The sequence below is a fragment of the Gadus morhua genome, chromosome 7 (assembly GCF_902167405.1).
Source record: "Gadus morhua chromosome 7, gadMor3.0, whole genome shotgun sequence".
Classification (NCBI taxonomy): Eukaryota; Metazoa; Chordata; class Actinopteri; order Gadiformes; family Gadidae; genus Gadus; species Gadus morhua.
This window is the reverse complement of record NC_044054.1, coordinates 31,140,642-31,166,520: the sequence shown is the minus strand read 5'-3', so window position 1 is coordinate 31,166,520 and position 25,879 is coordinate 31,140,642. Positions and strand designations below refer to the sequence as shown.

The 25,879-nt window shown below is 50.0% G+C and overlaps 2 protein-coding genes across 11 annotated transcripts in view; one reads left to right on the top strand and one right to left on the bottom strand.

Moving 5' to 3' along the window:
* Nucleotides 1-13,628, top strand: part of thoc2 (THO complex 2) — a 32,947-nt gene extending 19,319 nt beyond the window's left edge. The window contains exons 23-39 of one of the 6 annotated variants that reach the window (XM_030360263.1): nt 194-469; nt 884-1,025; nt 1,753-1,910; nt 2,969-3,097; nt 3,759-3,890; nt 4,303-4,487; nt 4,988-5,154; nt 5,695-5,797; nt 6,551-6,915; nt 7,354-7,412; nt 8,913-8,948; nt 10,147-10,272; nt 11,008-11,074; nt 11,169-11,314; nt 12,321-12,397; nt 12,860-12,907; nt 12,980-13,628. In XM_030360263.1, the coding sequence (XP_030216123.1) occupies nt 194-469; nt 884-1,025; nt 1,753-1,910; nt 2,969-3,097; nt 3,759-3,890; nt 4,303-4,487; nt 4,988-5,154; nt 5,695-5,797; nt 6,551-6,915; nt 7,354-7,412; nt 8,913-8,948; nt 10,147-10,272; nt 11,008-11,074; nt 11,169-11,314; nt 12,321-12,397; nt 12,860-12,887 (2,196 nt within the window). In that variant the 3' untranslated portion in view covers nt 12,888-12,907; nt 12,980-13,628. Of the gene's footprint in view, nt 1-193; nt 470-883; nt 1,026-1,752; nt 1,911-2,968; nt 3,098-3,758; nt 3,891-4,302; nt 4,488-4,987; nt 5,155-5,694; nt 5,798-6,550; nt 6,916-7,353; nt 7,413-8,912; nt 8,949-10,146; nt 10,273-11,007; nt 11,075-11,168; nt 11,330-12,320; nt 12,408-12,859 lie in introns of those variants that run through there. The other 5 variants (XM_030360261.1, XM_030360266.1, XM_030360260.1 and 2 more) reach the window with 5 other exon arrangements.
* gria3a (glutamate receptor, ionotropic, AMPA 3a) overlaps nt 13,350-25,879 on the bottom strand; it is a 61,294-nt gene continuing 48,764 nt past the window's right edge. The window contains exons 13-16 of one of the 5 annotated variants that reach the window (XR_003977255.1): nt 24,035-24,282; nt 22,981-23,095; nt 15,615-17,000; nt 13,350-15,184 (exon numbers count right to left, since the gene is read on the bottom strand). Coding sequence is in view for 3 of the 5 variants with exons in the window: in XM_030360268.1 (XP_030216128.1) it covers nt 15,620-15,865; nt 22,981-23,095; nt 24,035-24,282 (609 nt within the window). In the remaining 2 variants the exon portion in view is untranslated. Of the gene's footprint in view, nt 15,185-15,575; nt 17,001-22,980; nt 23,096-24,034; nt 24,283-25,879 lie in introns of those variants that run through there. The other 4 variants (XM_030360268.1, XM_030360269.1, XM_030360267.1 and 1 more) reach the window with 4 other exon arrangements.

The following is a 25,879-nucleotide window of genomic DNA, read 5'->3' as shown; positions in this document are numbered from 1 at the left end:
GGCCTTTTGATATTCATTGGTATATTATCCTTCATATCCATGGAGAGCGCCATCCCCTAACTCAAAGGTCCACTCACAACTCAAACCTGGCGACCCATCAACCTACAGGTCATCTAACCCCAACGAAGCCCTCCTCGCACTAAACTCCTCCCCCCTCTGCTCCTTCCTCTCTCCTCCGTCGCCGTGGCGACAGTCGCGCTACGACGAGCTGAAGAAGGGGGAGAAGGGCAGCCGGCAGCAGCCCAAGGTGCACAAGTACGTGGCGGCGTGCGAGCAGGTGATGGGCCCGGTGCACGAGGCGGTGGTGTCCCTGCACCCGCCGCGCGTCTGGGACGACCTGCGGCCCCAGTTCTACGCCACCTTCTGGTCGCTCACCATGTACGACCTGGCCGCGCCCCACACCGCCTACGAGCGGGAGGTCAACAAGCTGAAGGTCCAGATCAAGGCCATCGAGGACAACCCCGAGATAGTGAGTGACCGCTCGCACACGGCTCACCGCACACACAGCTTACCGCACACTGCGTGCACTCACACAGCTTAACTCTCCCATACACACAGCAAACACTGCACACACACACACACACACACACCATCTCTGTCTTTCTCTCCCTCCCCCCTCTGTCTCTGTCTCTCTCTCTCTCACCCCATCTCTATCATCCCGTCTCACCCTCTCACCCTCTCCCTCCCTCCCCCCATCTCTCTGACTCTCTCCGTCTCGGTTCGATGTCATCCAAGCTCTTACTGTGAGGGGGAAACACTTGAAACAATCATGGAAGAAAAAGTCAAGAACACAACAAGAAAGATGAGCCGTGTAAACACGCCGCAATACAACACAGTGAGCGGTGTGCTCGGTGAGTAACCTGTAACGGGTCTCTTCCTCCAGCCGGTGAACAAGAAGAAGAAGGAGAAGGAGCGCTGCACGGCCCTGCAGGACAAGCTGCTGGAGGAGGAGAGGAAGCAGCTGGAGCACGTCCAGAGGGTGCTGCACCGGCTCAAGCTGGAGAAGGACAACTGGTTACTGGCCAGTAAGTACTACTACTGTCCCATGGCCCACTCCCAACACTGAGCTGCTGGGTTCAATCCCCAATGGCCCCAGTCTTTATGTTGGCATCGCAGAGCAAACTGTCCCCTAACCCCTACCTGCTCCTTAGTGACCCGTCTCTGTACTGTCTAACCCCTACCTGCTCCTTAGTGACCCGTCTCTGTACTGTCCAACCCCTACCTGCTCCTTAGTGACCTGTCTCTGTACTGTCCAACCCCTACCTGCTCCTTAGTGACCTGTCTCTGTACTGTCCAACCCCTACCTGCTCCTTAATGACCTGTCTCTGTACTGTCTAACCCCTACCTGCTCCTTAGTGACCTGTCTCTGTACTGTCCAACCCCTACCTGCTCCTTAGTGACCTGTCTCTGTACTGTCTAACCCCTACCTGCTCCTTAATGACCTGTCTCTGTACTGTCCAACCCCTACCTGCTCCTTAATGACCTGTCTCTGTACTGTCTAACCCCTACCTGCTCCTTCATGACCTGTCTCTGTACTGTCCAACCCCTACCTGCTCCTTATTGTCCTATGTCCTCACTAACACTTTTTGGATGAAAGCGTCTTGCTAAATGACTAAAGGGTAAATCGATGAAGGTCAGTTCTGTTTCTGAGAACCAGAGATTGGGTTGCGGCTCCTTCAGACTTTAGGGTTTCGGGGGTCCTAAGTCTCCCCAGTTTTCCTCAAGAGTATTTCCCGTGCGTCTTCTGTCCAGAATCCACGAAGAACGAGACCATCACCAAGTTCCTGCAGCTCTGTCTCTTCCCCCGCTGCATCTTCTCGGCCATCGACGCCGTCTACTGCGCCCGCTTCGTGGAGCTGGTGCACCAGCAGAAGACGCCCAACTTCTGCACCCTGCTGTGCTACGACCGGGTAGGACACGCACACGCAAACACACACTCACGCACGCGCTCTATTACACCGACCACAACAACATGAGCGAGGTGATGTAACCAGAGCGCAGCGTCTGATTGAGATCTATATTTAAACCGAAGCCTCCGATGAGGTCGTCCTATTTATATCAGATACCTGACACGCTGCCCTGGGAAAACAATAATGCACCCTAGGAGCGCCATGTGGCTCAATCCTCTTATTATCTTGATATATATATATATATATATATATATATATATATATATATATATATATATATATATATATATATATAATCAGGCGCCTCTGATACATCGGCTCCATGTTAACATTAAAAAGCACTGAATCAAAAAAGAAAAAGCGGGGCTGTGTCTGGTGGGTGGTGATGGTTCCGACGGCTTGGGTTGGTTCTGAAGGGTGGTGCTGGTTCTAACCGGCCTTACTGGTTGCTATGGGTGGTTCTGGTTCTAACCGGCCTTACTGGTTGCTATGGGTGGTTCTGGTTCTAACCGGCCTTACTGGTTGCTATGGGTGGTTCTGGTTCTAACCGGCCTTACTGGTTGCTATGGGTGGTGCTGGTTCTAACCGGCCTTACTGGTTGCTATGGGTGGTTCTGGTTCTAACCGGCCTTACTGGTTGCTATGGGTGGTTCTGGTTCTAACCGGCCTTACTGGTTGCTATGCGTGGTTCTGGTTCTAACCGGCCTTACTGGTTGCTATGGGTGGTTCTGGTTCTAACCGGCCTTACTGGTTGCTATGGGTGGTTCTGGTTCTAACCGGCCTTACTGGTTGCTATGGGTGGTGGTTCTGGTTCAAACCGGCCTTACTGGTTGCTATGGGTGGTTCTGGTTCAAACCGGCCTTACTGGTTGCTATGGGTGGTTCTGGTTCCAAAGGGCGGAGCTGGTTCTAACCGGCCGTACTGGTTTCGATGGGCGGTGCTGGTCCTGACGGTGGTGTTGGTTCGGACCGGCCGTACCGGTTCCTACTGGTGGAGCCGGTTCTGACGGTGTCCTGACGGTGTTCTGACGGTGTTCTGACGGTGATTGTGTGTTCCCAGGTGTTCTCCGCCATCATCTACACGGTGGCTAGCTGCACGGAGAACGAGTCGCGGCGCTACGGACGCTTCCTCTGCTGCATGCTGGAGACGGTGACGCGTTGGCATAGCGACCGCTCCATCTACGAGAAGGTACGCCCACCCCCTCCTCTCATCGTCTGGACCCTCACACTGAGATAGACCCCCGCAGAGCTGACGGGGCTGCTGCTCACACTCAATCAAATCCAAAAAACAACTAATCTTCCTGATGGAGCTTGCTTGGTTCGTCGGCTGAAATCACAGTATTAATTAAGTATTGGTTTCACCAAGATGCTCGGTAGCTACACACGAGCTAGTGGCACCGCCACGCTCACTAGCTCTATGTTAAAAAGCCGCATGCTATATAGCCACACGCTAAATAGCCACAAGCTAACTAGCCACACGCGAACTAGCCACACGCGAACTAGCCACACGCGAACTAGCCACACGCTAACTAGCCACACGCTAACTAGCCACACGCTAACTAGCCACACTCTTACTAGCCACACGTTAACTAGCCACATGTTAACTAGCCACACTCTTACTAGCCACACGTTAACTAGTCACATGTTAACTAGCCACATGCTAACTAGGCACATGCTAACTAGCCACATGCTCACCAGCTCCCTGCTATCTAGCCACACGCTAACCAGCTCACTGCTATCTAGCCACATGCTTACTATAGTCTAACTAGCTACAAGCGCGCCAGTGTCCTGCTAACTAGCGCCATGCTAACTAGCGCCATGCTAACCCTCCCTCTGTCCCATGCATCCAGGAGTGCGCCAACTACCCCGGCTTCCTGACCATCTTCAGGGCCACGGGCTTCGACGGAGGGAACAAGGCGGACCAGCTGGACTACGAGAACTTCAGACACGTGGTCCACAAGTGGCACTACATGCTCACCAAGGTAACACCTTCATCTCCACCCGCACCGCCTCACTGTGTCCCCCTGCACGGAGAACACCCAGGGACGCCAGTGTGGCACTCTCTGTCTCCCACTTCTGTGCTACAGTAGCCCTGCTCTGTACCTCTGCGTGAGGAGAGTGCCGTGCTCCATACACGTATTCAGCAGATCAGTACACACTGTCCATGAGGGAAGATTTAGAGACGATTTTCCCCTTCCTCGTTGAATCGAATGTAGGTCCTATTGAATCATTAGACGAGCAAATCTGGAAATCAAAAATACTTCTGTTCATCCGCACCATTCCAACGGTCGGCATGGGTTTGCACTGTGACCTCCACCTCTACTGTCCTCACTGCGTTGTCCTGTAGTTAATGATGTCATCGTACCCTCACTGTACTGCGTTCTCCACCCTCAGGCCTCGGTGCACTGCCTGGAGACGGGGGAGTACACCCACATCAGGAACGTCCTGATCGTGCTCACCAAGATCCTGCCGTGCTACCCCAAGGTGCTGAACCTTGGCCAGGCGCTGGAGTGCCGCGTCCACAAGATCTGCCTGGAGGAGAAGGAGAAGAGGCCCGACCTCTACGCCCTGGCCATGGGGTAACACCGCCGTTCACCGGGGGCCCTGCAGCTCAGCGCTGGGGCGCTACTGCTAACACGGGATAGCTTGGTTTAGCTTTAGGTATATCAAGGCGGGATTAGCCCTAGCTAAACTAAGATGGGGCTAGCCCTAGCTAAACCAAGATGGGGCTAGCCCGAGCTAAACCAAGATGAGGTTAGCCCGAGCTAAACCAAGATGAGGTTAGCCCGAGCTAAACCAAGATGAGGTTAGCCCGAGCTAAACCAAGATGAGGTTAGCCCGAGCTAAACCAAGATGAGGTTAGCCCGAGCTAAACCAAGATGAGGTTAGCCCGAGCTAAACCAAGATGGGGCTAGCCCGAGCTAAACCAAGATGGGCCTAGCCTAAACCCATCTTGGTTTCGCAGCAGCTAAAATAAGGTAATGTTAGCCGCAGCTATCCAAGGTAGGGTTAGCCATAGCGAGTTAGCCATGCTAGCAGCGGTTCCTTATGCGTGTGTGTGTGTGTGTGTGTTTGTCAGGTACTCGGGCCAGCTGAAGGGGCGTAAGGCCCACATGGTCCCGGAAAACGAGTTCCACCACAAGGAGCAGCCGGCCAGCAGAACCGCTCTGGGCGGCCAGCAGAACGGCCCCCTGGCCAGCAAGGCCCCCGCCAGCAAGACAGAGGACCCAGGGGCCGAGGACGGAGGTGGGCCTTCAGCCGTCTGACCTCCCCCCCTCTCTGTTCATCCCATCCCTCCCTCCGTATTGCCTCCCTCTCTGTCTGTCCCTCTCATCAGTCTCTCTGTATTACCTCTCCCTCCACCTCCTCCCCGTCTGTCTATTCTGTTTTGACATCTCCATAGGCTATATGGGATGTCTAGTCGGTGTGTCTGTGTGTGATGTCTAGTTGGTTGGTGTGTGTGTGTGTGTGATGTCTAGTTGGTTGGTGTGTGTGTGTGTGTGATGTCTAGTTGGTTGGTGTGTGTGTGATGTCTAGTTGGTGTGTGTGTGTGTGATGTCTAGTTGGTTGGTGTGTGTGTGTGTGATGTCTAGCTGGTGTTTAACGGTCTGATGTTTAGCTGGTGTGTGTGTGTGTGTGTGTGTGTGAGAAGTTTAGCTGTTGTTTAACCGTGTGTGTGATGTCTAGCTGGTGTGTGTGATGTCTAGCTGGTGTGTGTGTGATGTCTAGCTGGTGTGTGTGTGTGATGTCTAGCTGGTGTCTAAACGGTGTCTGATTGGTTCCCAGATCGCGGTAAAGATAAGACTGCAGGAACAACCAAACCAGTGAACAAAGCCAACAGCACCACAACCAAGGTCACCACCAGCAACGGGAACTCAGCTCCCAACAGGTCAGTGTCAGCTCCCTGAGAGACTGAGGCTGCCCCTAGTGGAGGGACAGCGCTACTGACGTTACTGACTGGTGGACCCACTTTACTGACTGGTGAACCCACTTTACTGACTGGTGAACCGTCTGTACCGACTGGTGAACTGACTGGTGAACCGTCTGTACCGACTGGTGAACTGACTGGTGAACCGTCTGTACCGACTGGTGAACTGACTGGTGAACCCACTTTACTGACTGGTGAACCGTCTGTACCGACTGGTGAACTGACTGGTGAACTGACTGGTGAACCGTCTGTACCGACTGGTGAACCGTCTGTACCGACTGGTGAACCGACTGGTGAACCGACTGGTGAACCGACTGGTCTACTGACTGGTGAACCGACTGGTCTACTGACTGGTGAACCGACTCGTCTACTGACTGGTAAACCGACTGGTAAACCGACTGGTGAACCGACCGGTGTACCGACTGGTGTACCGACCGGTGAACCGACCGGTGTACTGACTGGTGAACCGACCGGTGAACCGACTGGTGTACCGACTGGTGAACCGACTGGTCTACTGACTGGTCTGCTGACTGGTGAACCGACTGGTGAACCGACTGGTGTACTGACTGGTGTACTGACTGGTGTACTGACTGGTGAACCGACTGGTGAACCGACTGGTGAACCGACTGGTGTACTGACTGGTGAACCGACTGGTGAACCGACTGGTGTGCTGACTGGTGTACTGACTGGTGAACCGACCCGTGCGCCCCGCAGCACCAAGGCGACCAAGGAGGACAAGGAGAAGAGCGGGAAGGAGAAGAAGAAGGAGAAGACGCCGGGCAGCACGCCGGAGACCAAGGGGGAGCGCCGCGACAAGAGGGAGGAGCGCGGCGCCGGCGGCAAGGAGGAGCGCACGGGAGGAGGAGGAGGGGGAGCGGCGGCCAAGGAGGAGCGGGCGGGCCGCGAGGGTAAGGAGCGGACCCCCAAGGCGGAGCGCGACAAGCTGAAGGAGGAGAAGAGCAGCGCCAAGGAGGAGGCCAAGGAGGCGTCCCGGGAGTCCAAGAGCAAGGAGAAGGAGCGCGGAGCCACCGGCGGAGCCAAGCTGCCCCCCCCCCGGCCCGAGTCTGAAACTGAGAGGGGTGGGTGACGCGCGCGCACACACACACACACACACCACGCCCCCGTAGGGCTGGGCGATCAATTTGATATAAATCGAAATTTGAGTTTTCGATTTAGATAAAAAAAATTCCATTTCATTTATTTTCGTTAAATGTTTTCTAGAACAGCTGGATACAGATCTGTATATTATTTTACATTTGAACATTTTCTACTTGACCATGTTGTGTATGTCGTCGGTGGCAAAGTGTTTTTTTGGGAGAGACATGCTGAATGAAAACTTCATGTTTTCAAAAAGAATCCTTAGAATAATCGGGATGTCGATATCGGCCAAAATCATCGCGGTTATGATTTTTTTTCCATAATCGAGCCGCCCTAGTAGGACGTGTACCTGAGCCTCGCATCTGCCAACCTCTGACCCCCCCCCTCTCTCTCCCGCCCCCCCCCTCGCCATCCCACAGAAACAAAAAGGCGAAAGCTGGACAGCCATTCGTCTCCATCCCACTCGTCGTCTGTAAAGGTTAGTATGGCCTGAGGTCGTGTCCCCTCTCTGCCTCTCACACCCCGGCCGCCCGACCTCCGGAGACCCCCAGCAGGAGCCAGGAGCCCCCCCCGACCCAGCACTCATATGGACTCTTCTGTCTCCCCCCCCCCCCTCCACCTTTAAGCCTGATGGACTTACCCCCCAGGAGCGTTGTGTAGATGTAATGATTTTATGAGAGCAGTATTTTCCTATTAAAGAGCGAGAGTCGTAGTGCCTTGAGAAGATGTTTTTTGTACCGTTGTGCCGCGCGGTACAGCTCGCCCGCGGCGGGGGAAAGGTCCAAACTAAAGTTTAAATGAAAGTCGTCCCCCCCCAGTTCCGTCGGTCGGAAAAGAGTTTTTATCGTCTCGAGTTTCACCAGCGTTGGAGCCCCCCAGCCCCCCGTCCCCGTCTCAGTTAACGTTCCCAGAAGATCCCGCTCAAGCACTTTAGAGGTTCCCTCGTCGTCCGTACCGGTCAGTCCCCCGCGGCCCGGTCTTACAGGACCCGGTCCCCCATCCGGGGTGCGGTGTCATCCTGTCATGCTGGTCGTCCGGGCGCGGTGGCCACGCCCCCCTCGACCCCCCCCCCCGACCCTGGCCACGCCCCCACCCTGACGCAGATCCAGAAGACGGTTCGGAGGCCATCGGTTCCCGGTTCGACGTTGACGGATCCAGAGGTGTTCCTGTGACCCATCAGCAACGACCCCCCCACCCCCCAACAACCAGCACCCCTTTATCACCCTCACCCCCCCCCCCACTCCCCCCCAACAACCAAGAAGAGACGCCACCAGCACCAGGAAGACCCCCACACCCCCACCTGCCCTCAAACAAACGGAGGAGAGCTGAGCTACACAGCCCCTCCCCCAAAGAAATGAAGGAAAGGAGGAGAGGAGGAGGAGGAGGAGGAAGGAAAGGAGAGGAGGAAGAGGCGGGCGAGATGTCCCCAGAGACGACGGTAACCATGGCAACGCTAGCGGTGTAATAGTAGCCCTGCGTGCAGCCAGGGACGGTGTAGGCGCCGGCGTGTCTCCACCTGTAAGTGACTGATACTCAGACGCATTGCACGCCGTAAGGGCTCGCACACCTGGCGCCAGCACACTGGCGCTCGCACACCCCGGTGGTAGCACACTGGGGGAGGCGCTAGCACACCGAGCACACCCTAGTGCTTAGCACTTTAGCCGCACACCAGCTCAGCCCCACCACCACCACCACCACCACCACCACATGCTGCAGACAGGCTCCAGAAACACGGCTCTCTGTAGACATCTCTATCTTTCTCCATGCTCAGGGTTTCCCAAGTATTGACATTCCAGGTGTCCTGACCTTGTCCGAGCCTTGATCCCCGAAGGTCAGAGGTCAGATCGGAGAAGAAGCGGGCCGCCTCCTCCACCTCCCCCCCTCCCTCCCTTCTCCCCCCCTCCCTCCCTTCTCCCCCCCCCTCTCCCCCTCCCCCTCCCTGCAGCAGCTCATCTGTCATGTCCATTCATTCCTACAGGACGCTAACAACGACCCTAAGGACTCAGCCAGCAAGGTTTGACCCCTACTCTCCTACAGCCTGGTCCTCAGTCTCACCTTCTAGCGCGGTCGGCTAGTTATCTCCACCTTCCCGGGTCAAACGGACTCAAAATGACCCGGTTCTGACATGGAAGGTGTCGTTAACTAGACGATGGTCAAAGTATTAAACGATAAAGAAAGCGTAATCCTTTTTTAGGGTCATGGGGTCACAAGGGGATGGGCCTGTAGTGTTTCGGTCTCTGGGTTCCATCGCCCCTACCTGCTGCTTCAAGATGCAGACAGTCACTTCACTTAAGAGTCACTTCACTTCTGTTACAAGAGCTAAATGGTTGAAGCTAATTAATAGCATAGTGTTTAGCGTGGAGCCATCAACAAGGGGTTCCCCGTCGAGGCGGTACGAACGGTGACGCCTTCATTTTTTAAAAGTATTGCGGGGAAGCATGTTCACAGGACGGTGAGGGCAGTAGGGATGCAGCCAGCGGTCGGGGACTAACCCACCAACCCTCCTCGCCCCCAGATCGGGGGGCACAGGCTATTACAGCGAGCTACTCTTGAGGTCGTAGCTGAAGGAACCTCACAGCTTTCCCCTTAAAAGTCCGGATTTAGATTTGGTTCTGTCTACTGTCTCTATCGTGTCTGTCTTGTCTCTCTGTCTGTGTATTTCTGTCTTGTCTCTCTGTTTGTCTTGTGTCCGTCTGTCTCTCTCCGTCTTGTCTGTTGTCTTTGTGTCTCTCGCTCTCGCTTGTCTCCTTGACTGTTTCTCCCTGCCTTGTCTCTCTCTATCTTGTCTCGGTTTCTGTATTGTCTGTTGTTTGTCTTTCTCGCTCTCTCTCGTCTGTGTGGACTCTGCCTTGTCTCTCTCTTGCTTGTCTCTGTCTTATCTCTCTCTGTCAGTCTTTCTGTCCGGGTTTAGTATTCACAGCGTGTCAGATGGACAGTTTTGTGATTTCTTAAATACTTCTGATTGCACCGACCCAACCCGGCCACCAGGGTTTAGTTTATATCGGTGTGCATTGATTAGATAAGACTGTTAAGGCAGAAGGACCACTAGGGGTCAGTATTGAGCATCCTGGACCCGGTGTTGGTCACATGGTTCTAGTGCGCAGGGGTGTCAGAGCCGGGGGGGGGGGGGGGGGGAGTGCGGCCGTCTCCTGCCTACCGGTGTGTGTGTGTGTGTGTGTGTGTGTGTGTGTAACGTGCCCTCGTCTCCGCAGCAACACCCCGGCTACAACTGTGTGTCGCGCTCCAAGAGCAGAGAGAGGGAGCAGGACAAGAACGACGGCTCCACGCCCCGCGGGAAGGACAAGAAGGAAGAGAAGGAGCGCAAGGAGAGGAAGAGGGTGAGTGGGGAGACCAGGGGGTGAGACAGGGAGGGAGACCAGGGGGTGAGACAGGGAGGGAGACCAGGGGGTGAGACAGGGAGGGAGACCAGGGGGTGAGACAGGGAGGGAGACCAGGGGGTGAGACAGGGAGGGAGACCAGGGGGTGAGACAGGGAGGGAGACCAGGGGGTGAGATGTAATGAGGCCCCGTCCACACGAAGCCGGCGAATCCGCTGACCGAAACCGTGAACTTCTGAAAATCTACCCGGTTTCGTTTTGGATTCGTGTGGACGCCTGAAACCGACTGAAACCGTGAACCATGACGTCATCGCCCCACCCCTCGACCCTCTAGCCAATGACTGTTGAGCCCGCGGAGTCTCACCCTTTATGCGCATGCTCGCCTCCTCTTCTTATTTATTTTCCTTCTGGATTTCTCTAGCAGAAGCAGCGCCCCTTATGGGCCTGGCATGTGTACTACAGCGATTGTACACATCTACCCGGTTTCGCTTGACTCCGTCTTTACGGAGATACTCCGAAACCGGATAGATCGAAACCGTAACAGTTTCGCCCGTTTGGGCTTCGTGTGGACGGGGCCTTAAACGTGTGGAGACCAGGGAATGAGAGGCTGTAGTGAGACCAGAGGGCGAGACCAGAGAGAGGGTTTCTGGTGAGACCGGGGAGTGAGACGCTGTGGTGAGACGCGTGGCGTCGGGGAAGTGAGGCCCTAGTGACCCGTCCGTCTCCCTCTCCTCAGGACCACATCATCAGCGACCCGGAGGTCCCCCTGGAGACCAAGAGGAGGAAGGACGAGAACGGAACCAGTGAGCCTTCATCACCATCATCATCACCACCACCTTCGTCACGTATCTCACCCCACACACGGCCTCCATAACCCCCCGCCTCACTCTCCCCCAGACTCCTGCAAGAACAGCAAGAGCACCAGCCCGTCCTCGGACGCCCCTCTGTCGGTGGAGAAGGAGAAGACCAAGCGCTCCAAGTCCTCCTCCAAGGAGAAGAGCGACTCTGTGAAGCCCGAGAGGACTTCCTCTGGAGGCAAGAAGGTCAGCCCCCCCCCGGTACTTATTATTATTATGGTCTGGCCCACGCCACACACACACACACACGCACACACACACACCTGTACGGACTGTGGGGACATGAAGGGGAACGCATCGAGGATCTGTGGAGGGACTACCAGGTTCTGCACTGACGGGGAGCAGAGTGAGAGGAGTCGCACCCGGGGTCATAACATGTTGGGTGGGGAGTGAATAGTTAGAATCACATTTCAAGTGCTATCCGGATTATAGGGCTTTGACTCCGAACTTCGTTATTCGAATATAACTCGAATATCAGAAAATAAATCTAAATTCGAACGAATGTTAGGCAGCCCTTAATATTGGAACCCGTTATGGGCAGGCCAAGAGGGAGAGACGTCGGAGAACCCCACGCAGTCTATTCATAATATTGTAATGACCACGGAAGAGGCAGTGAATGAAGTATTGATTAGACAGCGGTTTATTAGAAACCTAATAAACCGGTGGAACGCGCAAGACCGGTAATCATAGCAACGCGGGTAAACAAACCCCGCGAAGCCCAATCCAGGTCTTACTGAAGGCATTTAATGGTCAAAATATTATTCATAAATATTTGAATATTAATATTAATAAACAAACAAACTTCGAATATGATTTTTGGGCAAAAGTCAAAGCCCTAATCCAGATTCCACAATGTGTTTAAATTCCCGAGCAGTGAGTTTTGAAGCGCGTTCAGCACTGCTACAGCAGGAGATGACGATGCATCACAAGAGGGCTGGGGCGGGCCAAAGGGGGACTGTAGACATTGGGCATGGAACCAAGAACCCTCCCGCTAGGAGTCTGACCCCTAACCTCTGCGCTCTCCGGCCTCCCACCGATACAATCCCATGGTTCACGCTCCTCCCATCATGTTGTCCTCCTCTCGGAGGCGATCCGTCTTCGTCCGCTGTCCAGCTCTCCGCCGCTGGAGGGCTGGAGAGGGTCCAGGCCGAACCACACCGCTGACCAATCCATTGTATCTTTTTTTCTCCAGGAGTCCCGACACGACAAGGAGAAGTCTGAGAAGAAGGAGAAGAGAGACAGCAGCAGTGGAAAAGAAGAGAAGAAGCAATATCCTTGAAATTCATTCCTGGACCTGTCTGTCTGTCTGTCGCCTACTCCCATCTGTCTGTCCTTCATCCTCCCTGACTGTCTTACTCCATCTGTCTGTCATCCTCTGTCTGTGTCTTAGTTGGTCTGTCTGTCATCCTCCCCGTCTGTCTGCTTGTACGTTGGTGTCTGTCTGTCATCCTCTTGTCTGTCTGCCTGTCTGTCATCCTCCCCGTCTGTCTGCTTGTACGTTGGTGTCTGTCTGTCATCCTCTTGTCTATCTGCCTGTCTGTCATCCTCCTCGTCTGTCTGCTTGTATGTTGGTGTCTGTCTGTCATCCTCTTGTCTGTCTGCCGGCCTGTCTGTCTGTCATCCCCCCTCTCTGCTTATACGTCGGTCTCTGTCCCTCAGTCCGTCTCTCCGTCTGTCTGTCTAGAAGCTGCTCTTCTAAAACAACATGGATGTTTCCCTTAACGTGATCACTCATAAATCGTCAGACAAGCACCGATAGTGCGCTCCCCCAGGGTGCAGGTAAGACCCCTCCTGCTCCCCTACTGTCTCCATGTCTCTCCTCATGGTCCTCACGGTGTCCTCCTCCTGCAGAACCCGGGACGCTTTTATCAGCCCCCCCCCCCCCCCACCAGCCCTCCATGTCCCGGACCAGATCTTCTTTTTGCTTTCCGTTGTCCTCCTGCCCGGGGAAGAGGTCCGCTGTAGTTTGTGAATCTCGGCTCTCCATGTTTTTATGTTTCATTTTAAATGTATTTCCTGTAGATCACCTGAAAGTGTTATCATTTTTTACGAGAGAACCCTGCGTGTCTCGAGTCTCTGCGTGGCCTCCGCCGTTAGACCGCGCCCGGCATCCCCGCCAACCCTTTGAATCCGAGTGCAACGGTGGATACATGATACTAAGGACCATCTTGTATATTATGTGTACAATAATAAAGAGGGGGACATGGAATTGCAAATCATGTTTTTTTTTTGTTTGGTTTTTTTTTGATTTATGTCACAATTTGTTCACTGTTTATTTGTGTTTTCAGGTTTTTACATAATTTATAAAATGACAAAAAAAATGCCAGTTTCATTCTCCCTGAAAATGCCGAATTGTAAAATAAAGAATACAAAAACCCCACTTCTAAAGTTCTGTACTGGATTGCAACTGTTTCAAGTAACTTTTTGGAGTTTTTAATCTGCTGTACTCAACACGTGTACACTTTTTTAAAACCAATAAATAATGAATTTCTTAGTGTTACTTTGATCTGGTCTCATGCTTTTATTTTGTAAAACCACCGTGACGTTTCCTTGGTGATAAAAATTCTTGCACCAACGAACGCATACGATAACATTTTAAATGTAATGTTATGCATTGTATAATAACTAGGGTTTGGAGATTCATCAGGAAGAGCCCTATTATTTACACAAGAAAAAATCCAGGCAGATTTATTTAGTTGTAAAATCTCCAACCCTTTAATCTAAGGGCCTTATAAAGCAAGTCAGTTTTAAGAATTTCAATTCACAAAACATTTTGGTGGAAATTACTCAAACATGTAAGCAGGTATTAAATACAACCAAACAATAAATATACAGAACAAAATATCAAAAAGTTACTTTTATTTAGGAAAAGAATGTAATAAAAGTATTTGTACATTGGCTGTCCTGTGTCTACATGCCACTCATCCGTCTGCTAGCAATGGAAACGGTTCCACTTGGGAGGGATTTTTAATCTTTTAACTTTACGGTGCAGTTTGGTTAAGCCATTAACAGTTCAACATGCATTTAACTTGGGGAGAGAAAATCAAAACAAAGAAAAGGTTCAGCCGTATATGTGAAGCATCTTTATCTCTATCTTGATAAACATTTAAAACATATTTTACTTCCACCTCATGTTCAACCCCAAACGCAACGAAATGTTATACAAAACTCCACTGCAGATGGGGTTTTTCAACTCCATATGGGGGGTGGAAGAGATATTAAATATAAACTTTATTAAATGTGTAATAGTACATTTTGTACAGAATGCAGTGTTATTTTGGATGACGCCTCCAAGTGCTCTTTCAGAGCTCCTGGCCGTGAATGATTCCGTCTTATGTTTGTCGCTGGGCTGGATGCTGAACGTATAAACCAGGTATCTCATAGCTGCACTTATATTATCTTCTTTGGCTTCAGGGATGAGCAGGACCAAAGCCATTTGAGTGGACACCCAGTCTCAGTATTCACATCTTCCGATAAAATAAAAAAAAACATGTCATCACTATTATTGATCTTAGTCTATGAATTAAATTGTATTATAATATAGCACTGAAAATAAAACCTTATTGTAAAATAAGTAGATGACTTCACTACTCTAAGTATAACGTTAAACCCAAACTCAAAAGTTTTCACCACAAAAATGTCTGCAGAGGATTCAAACTATTCAACATGTTCAACAATGTTCAGATCGAGGACCGATGGCTTTTCGTGAAAACAAAACCTATAAAGTCTTCCACCGATCTCAACTTATTAGTCCTGAAATGTCTCTTCGTCGAGTGAGTCCAAGTGAAGTTTGCATTGCCCTGATGCCGTGTTCGGTAAGGCACTACGAGAGTCAGATCGCATGTTCGATTCCCCGCCGTACGCCCGTCAACCTCCACGGAGGTCAGGAGGAGCGGTGCGGACAGCAGGCTTCACCAAGTCCAGAGCCGTCTAGCAGACCAGCCGTAGTGTGTGTGTGTGTGTGTGTGTGTGTGTGTGTGTGTGTGTGTGTGTGTGTGTGTGTGTGTGTGTGTGTTTTCAGGGTCCAGCCATACCATTAGGAGGGACGTTTCCAATCTGCAAAGCAATTAGCAAACATAAAGAAAATCATAAGGAGGTTTGGCAGATCAATCATCATTTTAAAACATTCTAATTTGATATAACACACATTTCATTGTAGTGTTATTGTTGAAGAATAAGTTATATTTTTGCATAATGTTTTAAGGTTAGACTCTTTAAAAAGGGGCCTGATCAGTTCTATTTTGCTATTGGTTGATTACCGGGCATTGGCAATTACTATTAGCGTTTACACTGAATCCAGTCTGACAAACCAATCCACTAATGCGGATTAGTCTGGAACCTCTCCGTTCATTATTGCTTTCCAAAGTGAGTTATCAGGCGCAAACAAAACGGCCTCTGAACCAATAAGTCCAATCAACCAATCGGAGCAATGCAACTTGTGACGCACCAAACAATCAGCAGCAGGTCGGCTCGGCAGGAGACCTACCGAGGCTAGATCTTGACGCTCTCGGTTCCGTACACGTTGTAGCCTTCCCGGTACGTCGCGAAGTTCTGCGTGTTGGCTGGAGGCGCCGGTTTAAAGTTCTGGGCGTTCTTGGCCAGCTTCAGCCGTTTGGTTTCTTCCCGGGACTTGTAGCAGAACTCGATGAGCGCCACGGTCATGGCCAGCCCCAGCCCCCCGACCAGAATGTAGAAGACCCCTGCCACGTTGCTGAGGCTCAGAGCGCTCGTCTTGTCCTGGCGACAAGGTAAAGCAAAGCGATGAGGGTTTCTCATGGGCCCCTTGTTAACTCCCCTAACTCAGGCTACTCCCGGTCTAAATAGACTAACAGTAAACCTAACTGCCTTATTAACCCTCTACCTAAACCCGGTCTGACCGACCTACAGTACATCTAACTGACTTATTAACCCTCTATGGAACCCGGTCTAAACGAACCCTCCCACCCCAGTTGCTCTGTAATGAACCCACTACCGCCGCTCAGAGCACAGCAGTCATGTTGTGATGATTAATAATAACTAGTGACTAGTGGTGAATGTAGAGAGAAAGGCTCTTAATGTGTAGTGCAGTCTCCCCTGGCGGGACCCCCAACTTTTTTACGTCGGGGCCCTCGACTCCTACGGGGTTATTAAACCAGTTAATTAATGAACCTGTCTTTCAGTGGATGACAGGCGAGTAGAACCAATTTACTTATATTAAAAGCCAAACATTAATATTGAATTTCATTTATGAAATTTACCATTTTTGTTTTTATCACGTGATCTAACCCTACTGGTGGCTGTAGTCACACATCCTAGTGCCTTTCCTAGTTCAAATCCTAATCCCATATTTGTCTCCTAAAATCTTACGTTAAAGTGTCATTTTAGGATTTTCTTCACGTTTTAAAGGCGGATTATTATCCGCCTTTAAAACGTAAGAAAAACGAACATTGCTGTAAAATGATTAAACACACCAACAAATAAAATGTCAATAAAGGTTTGGTCAACAAAATAGCAGTATAATGGTTGCTACTCTTAAAAAGCATGTTGTACTGTTATGCTTATGAATTCAGTCAAAGGCATCAAATAATGGTGTTATTAAATGTGTAGTCTCATATAAAACGGTCTGCTGGTGATAAATAAGAAATGTGAGGCTACATTGGGGTGTGTGAGCAGACGTTGCGTGCCCAGTGAGGCCAGCAGTATGTGAAGGTTTACGGTGTGTTGCGTACAGAAGCATTCATCGTGTCAACATTTGAGGTGCATCCCGCAGACACTGACCTTACTTCCTGAGTCTTTGGTGCCACACTCCCCCTTATCGTACCACCATTTGTTTTTCAGCTTGTCTAAGACTCCTTGCTCACTGAGTTTCAATACCGCAAGGTTTACAGGAGTTCTTCACGTGGGACATAACATAAATAACATCATAACATGTTATTTTATGTTATTCAACTCTTTAAATACTACTTTATCATGGTAAAGCGATAGAGCCGGAGCCTGGCTTCTGATAAGCTAGCTGTGATTGTGTTGCTAACCATGGCTAGCATGGCGCCAGGCCCTAGCTCTATCGCTTTGAGTAATCGGCACACACTGATCAATAGTTATCAATGAAATCAATTCAACTTGCAGGACTAGAAGCTGCGTAGCCATATAGGACAGCAGGTAAGCTTAACTTAAGGCTGCATTTGTAGCCTACTTAAGGCTTTGGGCATGGTCCCAAAAGGTTTGGCACTGCGGATCTACATCAGTAACCCTTTGTTGTCCAAAGCAGCCTTCAGATTCCTTTTCTAAAGCGAATGTCTTACAAAATCTGCCCTTCAGTACATCTTGTGCTGGAGTCCACACCGGGAACAATATTTCAGGTGCGTCATTGGAGGTTGGGGTCTCGAAACGTGCTGAATAATATTGACGCCATTGGAGATGAAGGTTGATCTCCTGGTTTCAGGCAGATCAAAGGCTGGGTTTATGGGCTTATATCTGTTTTATATCTCGTCCAGCAACATTTGTTGGCACGGTTCAGCTTTGGGTTAATTTGGTTTCTTAGCGGGACCGAATCCGTGAAGTCGATCATTGACGGGACTTTACGTTTTGCAAGACATTTAGCTTGATTTACTTGACTGCAAGATTTCTAGTCTTATTTTCTTTCAGGAAAGAATTGGTTTGTAATTGAACATGATTTGAATATATTGTATTCACCACTGCAAAGCTGCATCACGAACAAAATGCACATTGAAATCTGATGAGTCCATGAGTACGGATGGTATGGATGAAACACGTCATGTAAACATCCATAGAGATGAGGCTGTGCTGCCTGTGTTCTGAACACAGGAGTGCTTTCTGTGTGTACCGTGGAATCTCAACTCTTTTAACAGAGTTAGACTCCTTCCTCTTCCATCGCCAAATAGTTTGAACGTTGTTTTTTTTTAATCACTAAATGCATCTCTGCCAGTTACGCAGACCAGTTGCACTTAGAATGTTCCTATCAACCAGGTAACTCCCTATAAACCTTGAAATATTAAAACCCCATTCAAAAAGTAATATGTATGCACTAATAATGTTTAGTATATACATAACACTGTTGTGTCTTATCTTTCTGCATCTTGTGAGTGAGTTCGGAGGCGACAAACCAAAAAGCATGAAAATGTTCACACACATTAATTCTTCCAGCAGTACTTTCACTTACCGACCCATGCTGTTTGAAACATTCTTAAGCCGGAACTGATTAAGGAGTAGTTTCAAACTGGTACTGACTAATTTATAGCAGTCTTAAACTGGTACAGATTAATTTGTAGTTTCAAGCTGGTACTGACAAACTTGTAGCAGTCTTAAACTGGTGCCGATTAATTTGTAGTTTCAAACTGGTATTGACTAACTAGTAGCAGTCTTAATCTGGTGCGGATTATTTGTAGTTTCAAACTGGTACTGATTAACTAGTACCAGTCTTAAACTGGTGCGGATTAATTTGTAATTTTAAACTGGTACTGACTAACCAATTTTGAACTGGTTCTATTGTAGTTATTTGTCTTTTTAACTCGTAGACACTTAGATTTTGGTTTGAAACTGACAAACCTAGCTCTCCTTTTCTATCAAACTAGAGATCTAACTAGAGATGCACCACTACGTTGTTTAGATATCCTTTAGTGTCCAGACCAAACGTGTGGTCTACACCTCCCCTCCATCTCCTACCCCTCCTCCTCTATCTTCATCTTCTTAAAGGGGAAGAAAGATCAGCATGAAGAATTACAGATGAGAAAGATGAGGAAAGCCTCTAAACAGCAATCTCTACATTCTATACCCTATTCTGCAGTTATATACTCTAATATCTGTTATATACCCTAATCTTGGGTTCTAAACTCTAATCCCTAGGTGCTAGACTCTAATTTGTGGTTCAATATTTTAATATATGTTATATACCCAAATCTATAGGTTATATGATCTAATCTCTACATTCTATACCCAAATCAATACTATAATCTATAGCTACTATGCAGAATATAGAGTACATTATGTACTCTGTATTCCATACTCTGATCTATACTCTTTACTCATCTATACTGATATCTACTCTATATTCTATACTCAAATCAATGTCTATTTATACATACTGTGATCTATTCATATATATTCTATACTCTACATTCTCACATGCTTTCAGAGGCATTCTCCTTGTTTGTAGCACGCGTCATTCCATGCACCACCAGTACGGCATGCATGTCCTAGTTCCTGCTTTATTCTACATATTCATAGCTGACCCTAACACTCACACACACGCACACAAATAAATTCATAAACGCACACATACACAGACACACAAATAATCAGAAGAAAACACTTGGCAGTTTGAGGACCTCTGGGAGGCCTCTGGCCTATATAAAGCCCCTGGACAAACTTCAACTCCCACAATGCCTCACTCATGGTATGATTAGTTATATTAAGAATGACTGTACGATGCTATTTATAAATCAAGTAGGCTAAAGAGAAGAGGAAGTTTGTTATAAATATGGAGACCACAGGGCTTAGATGCTTCCTGCTCCAAGCTCCTAAATAGGGCAGAGTTTGATGTGCACTTTCATATAGTCCAAGACCTAGTAGTGCACGTGCACTATCATGTAGTCCAAGACCTAGTGGTGCAAGTGCACTATCATATAGTCTAAGACTTAGTGGGGCACATTCATATAGTCCAAGACCCAGATGTGCACGTGCACTATCATATAGTCAAAGACCCAGTGGTGCACATGCACTATCATGTAATCCAGGACCTAGTGGTGCACTGTGGTGCGGTCATGCCAGACATGCGATCTCATGCACTATCGTCAGCATGCTACAATCAAGAGGAACACCTCTGGCATCAGGCATGTGGTCTACACTGGTCTCGTTACGATGCACAAAACATGCGTCAGGACCCTCCCACTCTGCCGTCTCAGACGCACACATCTGTGGGATGTACACACTGTTCTACATACTGTGTGTTGTACACAGTGCGTGTTCCACTCTGTTCTCCATGCAGTGTGTTGTTCTAGAAACAGTGTATTGTATACATTGTGTTGTACACATTGTATTGTACACGGTGTGTTCTACATAGTGCGTTGTACACAGTGTGTTCTACATACAGTGCGTTGTCTATAGTGTGTGTTCCACACAGCAGACGGTGAGACGGTAGAGAGAGAGAAGGTCCTGCTCTTACCTAGTGAGACTTTACCTTTCATCTGATCCTTGTAGAAGAAAAACTGACAAGTTACGAATCCTCTGAAGTGCCTACTCATTTCTCAATGCACCGCTAAACTTCTAAAGGGCTAACCCCCTTGGTTAAGTGACGAAACAACTCAGAATGCATTGATTGTATAATTTGTTACTAATGTTTATCTTGAATGAACTACCTGGTCAGTCAATCACTGAAGGGAGCTCTGCTGTTCAGTGATTGGGTTGAAGACGATAACAGGGGTGTCTTTTCCTACGGAGCTGGTCTCTGTCACCTTATTGTACTTTAGTTATTCAAGGTAAATGGGTAACAGCTGGCAGCAGTATGCTAATGCTATGCTAATGTTATGCTAATGTGACATTGATATGAGCCAACATTACTTTCAATTTTAATTTAATACTCTGACTTAACAACCTTGCTCTTTTTGTTCAACTAAGACTACACTTAAGTATTCCCGATGTGTGACGTGCAATTCTAAATGGAAGGAAAGAAGGCACGTTATTCATTAGTAATGATAATGGATCAATTAGGTGAATAATTGATCAACCATCATAAATGAATCCTCTAGTTTTGAGTAAGTATGGTATAATGAGTAAACATTGAGTATGCACAATGATGTAGAATAATGAACCTCACCAACGCCTAAAGTTCCAGATCGTGTCCAGCTCCCCAGTGCATAAAGAGTGTTTGAATGCTTTGATTCTTTCCAGTGGTTCTTACATACAATATATTTATTGTTAAATTACTAACGCATGCATTTCTGAGGATAAAATAATGACAGAGAGATGCGCCAGTCAGGTTTGAAATCAAGTGAAACATCGCAGTCGATCACTCAACGGAACAAACCCGCAGGCATTCGGCCGTCAGCCGGAGGAGTGGCTTTGAGTGCCTGTAGCATCCACCTTCTGCTCACTCAGAATGGATGACTACAACAGCAGCGGCAAAGCCTCCTCTCCCCTGCGGCCCGATGCCCAGTGTGATGTGCTCACCATGCAGGCTTAAAGCAGCAGTCCACCCATTCTCAGCCTGGTTTCCATGTGCTTTCCTTTTTGCGGGAATGACGTGACCATAGCCTCCTAAAACACCTGACCATCTCAAGGATGCTCAGATGTTTGACTTCCGGGACACGAACCCTCATCAGAGTAGCCAGAGGTGGAACAAGGACTGTCCGCCTTGTCTCCACTCTGGACCCGAATGACTCGGTTTCTGCCCAGCCCTTTGGAGGTTTTTGGTTCGCTGTCTCGTCATTCCTTCACATTTGAAGGAAACAAGGTTTTTAAATCTGTGAACTGTCCCTTCTCAAGGTGGAGCCAAAGACCAATCCGCAGTCTGACTAGTGCAGTCCCTTGTGTCTAAAGGCAGGGGGCCGAGGGCCTCGGGTCTGCAGGGGTTCCCCAGGGTTTACAAGGGTATACAGGGAACCCCAGAGTCTAAAAGGGCCCCAAGGGTCTACAAGGGCCCCCAGTCTAGAGGGGCCCCCAGTCTACAGAGCCCCCCAGGGGGCTACATTGACCCCATTGGTTCTAAAGGGGCCCCGGGCCCTACAGGGGTCTACCGGGGCCCATGGGGTCTACAGGGGTCTACCGAGGCCCATGGGGTCTACAGGCGCCCAACGCTCTGCTACAGTCAGCCAGGCCTGATTGAGGAGTGTCTCCTCGGTTTGGGGGCGCTCCTGACCAGGGCCCCGGCTCAAAGCCCGGCCCCAGGACGCCTCCTGGACTGCAGGGTCCCGCTGCGGTCCCCAGTCCAAGGAGGACGGTGGCGCAGTCTGGGACACGTCAGCCGGACGCAGAGGACATACGTGTAACGGAAGGGCGTGACTTTGGACATCGTAATGACATCGTCATTTTTAAAAGTGGCCCGTGTTGGTTATGGTTCACCTGAATACCTCCACAGTGGGGGCGGGGCATGGATGTAGTCTTTGGCCGGTCTTGGGTCCCAGTGTGGGACCAAGAACGACCAAGCGGACTGTGAGAGGAGGGTGATGTCTGACCTGTGGGGTTTCCATGGTGTCATTAGAATTCTCACGTTTTTTATGCCCGTCATGCTTCGTCCCCTCAAGACCCCGCTGTTCGCCTCGCAACCCCGACACCGCCCCTTAACCCCCAGACCCCCAAATCCCTGACCTCCACTACCCATGACCCCGCTGTTCCCCTCGCAAAACTGACAACGACCCCTGACCAACGCTACTCTGACCTCCCCTAGCCCGACCTCCACTGCCCTGACCTTCACTGCCCTGTCCCCGCTGTTCCCCTCGCAAACCTGACAACACCCCCTAACCCCCAGACCTCCACTATCCCCCCCCCCCCCCCTACCCCCCATACCAAGATGCCCACCTGACCCACCTGAGGTTCTGGGCAGAGAACCAGAGATATCAAAACCTTCTCCGTTGGCCTGTGGATATAAAAAACAGAGGGAAGGTTCCTGTCTTTCATGAGCACAGACCAAAGCTCCCTGCACCAAACTAGTTCCCCCCTCCTCGTCAGTCCAAGACTAATCACTGCTTCTAATTTAGCCAACGAAGGGTTCCCGGTTCGATCCCCACTTCTAACCGTAGGACTACAAAATGCAACTCGTAGCAGCTGGTTATATTTGGGTTAAAATTTGGTAGGTTTGTTTGCTGACCGCCTTGCCGATTACTCTACAGAACTACGGTGGCCGAGACATGAAGGCTGACCTTGGAGTCCCCTCCCCCGCTGCCACACTCCCCCTTGTCGTACCACCATTTGTTTTTCAGTTTGTCCAACAGGCCCTGCTCGTTCAGTTTTAACACTGCCAGGTTAACAGCATTTCTTGAAACGATAAAACATAACTTGGTAAATACACAGGGCCGTGAGAATCTAATGGTGCGTGTTAGTGAGTAACGGGAGTCACAGATCATTGGCCGAGAGGGGAGACCGGGAGACAGATTGACGGTGGGGATGGTCTGGCCAGAGTGGGGGTGCTGGGTGTTTAGGGGCTGGGGGGGGTCTCTGTTGGAGAGGTGGTGCAGGTCGCTGGGGTGGGGGTGCTTGGTGTTTAGGGGCTGAGGGGGGGGTCTCTGTTGGGGAGGTGGTGTAGGGCGGTAGGGTGTACACATTGTTTTCAGAGGATAGATGACCACATCCAGCATGCACATTGACATTCAGCACAGCATCTCAAGAAGCACGTGTGAAACACTCAGTAAATATCCAGTCTGGCACAAGACAGGGAGGTGGGGGGGATTCTGGGAAATCATAGCAAACCAAATGTGTTATGGGAAGGGCTGTGATGTCACAGATACATGTTGAGTCAAATGCTCTTAACGAAGGAAGACAAAAAAAAGAGCGATAGACAACTGGACAGATGGATGGATAGAAAGAGATGGACAGAGTGATAGAAAGACAAAGAGACAGAGAGATTGACAGAGACTGACAGATTGATGGATAGACAGATGGATGTGAATAGAAAATGGCTGAATCAAGATAAAATAATTGTCAAAAGGTCCTCCTCGTTGATTTTAAGTGATTGAGGAGTGGGGAGTGAAAAGGAGGTTAAATCAGGATAAATAACAGGTTAAACATTAACATCACATGTGATGAGTGAGAAGTAAAGGGTTAAATAACATGTGAGGAGGTAAGGTTAAAATAATGTGATGGGTGAGAAGTAAAGGTTAAGTTCCCATATTGGGCGTTAGGGGGGGGGGTCTGGGGACATCAGGGGGGGTGGGCTACCATAACAACATGGGGGTATTGTTATAATATCCCACCCACCTTAATGCCGACCCTTTGGGCGTGGCCACTCCGTAACCCTTGGAGTCCAGGTTCCCGCCCACTTTCATGGTGTCGCAGGGCTTCCTCTGCTCGATGTACTCGTTCATGGTGGACTCCAGCAGGAAGGCGAACTTCCCCTTGGACTTGCGGACGCGCGCCACCCCGTCCGGCGTGGTCTTGGCGAAGACGGACGGCTCGGCCGACTTCATGTAGGACCACATCTTCTCGTACACGCCGATCTTGGAGCGCTGTGATGGGGGGGGGGGGGGGGGCATACCGGTCAGCTCAATGGTCACGTTTCGTTGAGGACAATACAGATGATGAAGTGATCATACATGGAGGACTAAAGTACAAATGTAGAAGGAATTTGTCGAGCTGCAGGTACAGTATATTCATTTGTGATAAAAGTTGAAGATGATGTCTAAATATAACCGGGGTGGGGGGGACAGAGGAAGGGGCTTTGCTCATGGTAGCTTCTACAATTCTGTCACGTTTCCTGTTGGCCTGAACGGTGAAGCTGAGGAAACAAAACCAACGGCCGTGACTGCGATGTGTCAGTTAGTTTGCTCCAACTCCAGCTCCATCTAGACCTTTCCAGGCGGTCAGGACGTGGTTCCGGTGGGCGTCGTGGGGTTCAAGCGCCACCTGAACCGGACCGCCTACGGCGAGACGGGTTTCTAAAAACAGCCAGCGAGCTGCAGACAGTCGCCCACCAGGGAGTCGGTGGGCAGCTGTCCGCAGGAGAAGGTCCAACATTGAGGACGGCAGAGGCAGGCGATGTGACCTTCTGCTGAGGAGCGAGACGTTGCAGAGAGACAAAAAAGTACTTCCAGTCCCCAGGCGACCAGGAGAGACGGTTCCGTCCCGAGACGGAGATACGATCTGCTGAGTCAGGAGGAGTCATGACCCAACAAGCGGGAAATCGAGAGCAACGCCGAGTGCCGTCACGTGTTTCAACATTTGACCGGAACCCGACAGTTCAAGTATCATCTAACTTCAGATTCTGCCTCTAAAAACACCGGTCCCTGAGGCGTTAGTGACCCGAAAAGAGAGAGACGCGGGGGGAGGAGTGGAACACCGAGACCTGCGGCTGAATGAACCGCTTCTGTCCATTGGACTACACACAGCCTAAAGGTCGGTGAACCTTAGTCTTATCGACTTTCTTCAGATAATCCCCGTTGGGGCTGAATTTGGGAACAGAAATGTCAGAATACACCCCAGCGAAGTTGAACCTACCAGGCCTCTAGTGAAAAGGTCTGGACAATCGGAGGGCCGGAGAATTCACACCGAGCGAGCGGGCGTGCTGCTGGCATATTGATGATGTTTCTGTCATGTGATCATGAGTATTTTGAATTCCAACTTATGTTTGCCTTCCACTCTCACCGCAAAAAGACAGTTGGAAGCCTCGGCCGCCATCTTTGACGTGATGTGAACAAAACACTGCGACTTTGCCCTGCATACTTTTTACGTTCCTTCCTGCCTCCTACACACTACACCGAGGCGCCAACCCTAGCCTCAAGTGTCTCCTATGTGTGTGTGAACCCGTCAGATGCGGCTTAGCTCCCGCTGTGTGCTGCATGTGTGAAAGGGCAACTCCGGATCACCTCCAGACCTGGTCTCCAGGGTTCAACCAGAGTTCACGTGTGAAAGGCCTGTGAGTCAGTTTGGATATATCTGTTCCCTGGGCCAATCAGAGAGAAGGTCTTGATCCAAACACACAGCGTCTCTTGAGCCCTGGGATCAGGGGTCACCAGGGGCTCTCCTTCCCTTAATTGAGGTGCACAGGGATTGGATCCCTTTGACTGATGGTGATCTGGGCCAATCACAAACTCTGAATTTGTAACC